Raw genomic sequence first — 5000 nt, 5'->3', positions numbered from 1 at the left:
GATAAATACAAACAAAATAGTATGTGTATACTCAACAAAAAAATATATTATTCCGTACGTATATTCTATGTCATAGAATTTATTTATTGTATTATATTTACTTCAACACTGATAGTATATGTTGTACATTAACATACTGTGTAAAATATACTTTTACCAAAACATAAAATAAATAATCATAAATTATACACCGAAAGTATTTGCCTGATTACACATTTCACTTGTGTCATTTTTCATCACTCCTTTCTTATGGGTGATGATTCTTCTGTAATCCTTCTTTCCCCTTACGTTATTTTTCTTTCTGTTTGTACCGGAGGACATTCCTAACGAACTGGTTCAGTCTTTCTTCAGTAGACGCTCTCGCAAGTGTCAGCTGGCTCGTCTGTGTGGTCGTTGGCTCTTGCATCTTCCGCGAGACAAGGCTGGCGCTCGCAAGACGGTTCCTGGCAACGCTTGTCCCTGAGGCTCTCATTGTGCGTTGGAGAATCAATACGTTAACAAATCATTTTTTTTAATCGAAGCGAGAGACATAAATGTGTATATGTGTGTATGTGATTTTTCATATATTTATTTACATGCTGCTTAGATCACAATATAAATTGATATTTAAAAAAAAAAAACAATGAAAGACAGGGAGAGACAACAATTCTGTCCCGTAATCATGATCTACATTTGCATTAGGTATAAACTTGATTTGTAAAATTTGCCATATGCCATATTTCTCTATGGGATTTCACTTCATTTACTTTTTCATTCAATTGCTTTTGATTTTGTGTCTCTTTTTGGAGGGTATCCTCATTTTCAGACCCGAATTATATATAAAAAATAGCAAAAAGTGAGTGTATATAGATATAAACGATGAATTAGAGAATTCAAACACACCTTTCCCAAAATAACACCCAACCCAAGAAAACTTCAATTGAATTACCTTACCTGGGAAACTGTGGGACTCACCTGTGGCGCGGCTGACCTGTGAGAGGCAACGACGCAGCAGGAGGATGTCAGCTTCCAATCGGGACAGGAAAATCCGAATCGATCTCTCAGCCTGGGATTGGTAAGATTGGGGAACACGGATGCAGTATAAGTGATATTTTTGTTGTATGACGATAAACAGTGTGCCATAAGTGATATTGTACGTATATTACGAAAACGGTGAAAGTTATTATAATGATGATAATCTTAAGAGCAATGATAACAACAGTCCAAGGTGCCACATAATTGGTTAATATCAGTCATGTAATTTGACCTGATGCGGCAATGGTTACAAGAGGCGGATTGGTTTGATTGGGTTTTAGTTGCGGGACACGGATTGACCTGACCTGATCGATTTTACTAGCTGGTCACGTATAAAAAGTGAGCCACCAGCTTCGTTCCTTACTCAGTCAGCCAGATACATCATGTCCCGCCAGCTGATTACCAACCGCTCTCGATCCTTCAAGCATTCTCCTGCCGTGCGTTCCTCCTTCTGCTACGAGGGAGGGAGGACGAGAGACGCCCCTGTGCCTTATTTTTATCTGTTCGAGACCACTCCTAGCAGAACTAACCTTGAATTCGGTGTCCCGGCTTCGAAATCGGCGACAACGACAGTGATCCCGAGTGGGAGGGGCCTTCAGATGCCTCCCTCGTCCTTCCTGCTCAATCCCAAAGGATGTCTGATGAAGGCAAGATAGCCTCGTACTGCGATACGTTCGTCGACGCCGCGGAAGGTTTTATTACACCACGACGCCGGAGGTCTGGGCAGCGGTGGCGGAGTAGGTTAGCAAATGCACCGGCCCCCATTTTCTCCTTAATGTTTCCAGAGATGATGTATTTGAATAAAAGTGTTATTTCAAATCTACTACTACTACTTCTCGTCCAAATTTTCAATAACATTCATTAAGATAATTTATGTCAACTCACATTCAGCCTCCCCGTCCTCTGTAGCCACGTTTAATGCGAGCGAGAGTAGCGGTGGCCCTCTATCTTCCCAGCATATCGCGTGCAGTGTGGTCATCTCTTTTAAGTGACGTTTGAGAGAGCTACTGAAATGTGGAAACTGTGAGAAAAGTCAAATGGATGACCGGTGCATGCGCGAACACATCCTTTGAGCTGTATCTTACTGATACAATTTTCATTTACAAACACGCATACTGCCTGTGTCTAGTGTGGTTCCCGCACTTTTAACTTGCAATTGCACATTAGTATGTATACAAAGAAATGACCTGGAGTGAAAATTCATTAAGCAAATGTGTCCCATATAAATGCCGAAAATCGTGCATAGCATAAATATAATAAATAAATATAAATTATCTGGGAAATAAGCAGACGATATGAACATGTAACAGAAAGGAGAACAAATAAGATACAAAAAGGATATGGTATAACGCTTTTATTCAAATATATGATCGGGAACTCTAAAACGACGAGGATAGAGGGGGGTTAGCGGCTAGTCACCTCCCTTCGTTCCCCAGGGCTTCAGCGTCAGGAAACAGTTCAAAATCTCCACGTCGACGTTGCATCCAAGTGGTCGACCTTCTTCCACTGGAACCTCGGGGTCCAGTGGGGCGTTCCTCTCCGACGACCGTAGTGCAGGGAGACAGGTGCTCCGGCTCCTCTCACTCAGTATCTCTGTTGGACTCGAAATTGCCGTCGTCGAGTTCGAGAAATATGTAACTGAAAGCAGGTCCTTGGGCGTTCCACTCCGACTACCTTGATTTCACTACACGTCTACTCGTCTTCTCCGTTATTTTCGACGAGAAATTTGGTAAGAAAAGGTCACTTTCTCAAACCCGTAAATTTGGACTTTATTCAACTATGTAACTGGAAGCAGGTCGTTCCTCTCCGACTACCTTGATTTCACTACACGTCCATTGGCTGTGTCAGGAAGCAGTAAGGACGAGGGAGTCATCGTCGTCGTCGACTTGGAAGCCTGAGACTCGGCGGCTGAGAGACCACGGGCCTCGACCTCCTTCCTCGGACAAGGTGTGGTCTCGAAGAGGTAAAAGTAGGGCAGCGGGGCGTCTCTCCTCCTTCCTCCCTCGTAGCAGAAGGAACGCACGGAGGGAGAATACTTGAAGGTTCGAGAACGTTTGGTGATCAGCTGACGGGACATGATGCGTCTGGCTGGATGAGTGAGGAACAAAGCTGGTGCCACAATTATTATACTCATTCAGTGTCAGGTCAATCCACGCCACGCAATTTATATTTAATTAGGCCATTCACATCATGAAATTATTGCCGAATGAGGTCAATCCACATGACCCCTATTGACCAATTACATGGCAGCTTGCACTTTCTATTCCTCACTTTACATTCCCAGTATTCAACTTTCTGTATGATAATAATGATAATGATGATAGTAATGTTGATAACGATGATAATTACGATAGATAATATTGAAGATAATGATAATAATGACGATGAAAAAATGAAGATAATAATAATGACGATGAAAAAATGAAGATAATAATAATCACGATGAAAAAGTGAAGATAATAATAATGACGATGAAAAAATGAAGATAATAATAATGACGATAATGATAAGAATGACGACAGATAGTGACGATAATGATGATAATGACGGTAATGATAATAGTGACGATAATGATAGTAGTGACAATAATGACGGTAATGATAGTAGTGACAATAATGACGGTAATGATAGTAGTGACAATAATGACGGTAATAATAGTAGTGACAATAATGACGGTAATGATAGTAGTGACAATAATGACGGTAATGATAGTAGTGACAATAATGACGGTAATAATAGTAGTGACAATAATGACGGTAATGATAGTAGTGACAATAATGACGGTAATGATAGTAGTGACAATAATGACGGTAATGATAGTAGTGACAATAATGACGGTAATGATAGTAGTGACAATAATGACGGTAATGATAGTAGTGACAATAATGACGGTAATGATAGTAGTGACAATAATGACGGTAATGATAGTAGTGACAATAATGATAATAATAAAATGACAGCACTGATAACAGTAACGATGATAGTAATAATAAAAGCAAGTAAAACGACATTAATAATAACAAGCAATATAAACTTTTAATAGAATGAGCAATACTCTCTTCTAAATGTACTGTAGTGCCACCAGAACTCATATTCAGATTTCACTACGACTTTTTTTTAGAACACAGTACTCTTGCAAGGGGAGTGGCTACGACGAATACGGGAAATAAATGAAAATCTAATGAAAGGAAGAAATGGATGCAGACAGAGGAACTGGAACATAATGGAGAAAGAAAGGAGCGAATATAAATAAGGTAAATAAAAAGGTGGAGAAGGGTAAAGGAACAGAATAGATGAAATAGTAAACTAAGGAATCAGAAGATAAAGAGATGTCATGGGAAAGAGGAGGGAGAGGGGACACGTAGTGATGAAAAGATGGAAAGGAAGAACAAGTGTGAATGAAAAGGGGAGAATAAATAAACGGAAGAAAGTGAAATGTTAATAAGCCTACACCAATAAATAAAAATAAGGAAAAATAAAGAAACAAATAGGAGAAATAAATGATGGAACAGAAAAGAGACAAACGGGCAAATAAAGAAGCAAAATGAATAGTAGATAAATCAGGGAACAAAGAAGAGGCACATGAGTAAACGAGAGAGAGAGAGACAGAGGCAGACAGAGACAGACAGACAGACAGACAGACAGACAGACAGACAGACAGACAGACAGACAGAGAAAGACAGTGAAACAGAGACAGACAAAGAGTGAATGAGAGACAGATAGAGATTGAAAGACAGACAGGCGGAGACAAAGAAAGAGACACAGAGAGGGAGAGAGAACCCCAAAAGGCGCCTTACGGTCTGCGAATCAAATAACTTGTCCAGACCCGCCTCGGCCGCCTCGGGGTATGGTGGCGCCATCTGGAAGGAAACGGAAATAAAACAGTTTTTATGTAATTTCGATATTTGTGTGTCTACGAATGCATATGGGCGTTTATGCTGTTCGCAAATATTTACTCGCACAGGCAGACGGACACACACACACAT

The 5000-nt window shown here is 40.3% G+C and overlaps 1 protein-coding gene across 1 annotated transcript in view; it reads right to left on the bottom strand.

Moving 5' to 3' along the window:
* LOC113809476 (uncharacterized) overlaps positions 1 to 5000 on the bottom strand; it is a 14593-nt gene that overhangs the window by 308 nt on the left and 9285 nt on the right. The window contains exons 9-11 of the mRNA XM_070138346.1: positions 4812 to 4874; positions 955 to 1045; positions 1 to 465 (exon numbers count right to left, since the gene is read on the bottom strand). The exon at positions 1 to 465 is cut by the window's left edge and continues 308 nt beyond it. Coding sequence (XP_069994447.1) covers positions 290 to 465; positions 955 to 1045; positions 4812 to 4874 — 330 coding nt within the window. The 3' untranslated portion in view covers positions 1 to 289. The remainder of the gene's footprint in view (positions 466 to 954; positions 1046 to 4811; positions 4875 to 5000) is intronic.

The sequence above is a fragment of the Penaeus vannamei genome, chromosome 24, assembly GCF_042767895.1.
Source record: "Penaeus vannamei isolate JL-2024 chromosome 24, ASM4276789v1, whole genome shotgun sequence".
Classification (NCBI taxonomy): Eukaryota; Metazoa; Arthropoda; class Malacostraca; order Decapoda; family Penaeidae; genus Penaeus; species Penaeus vannamei.
This window is presented reverse-complemented; position numbering and strand designations above follow the sequence as displayed.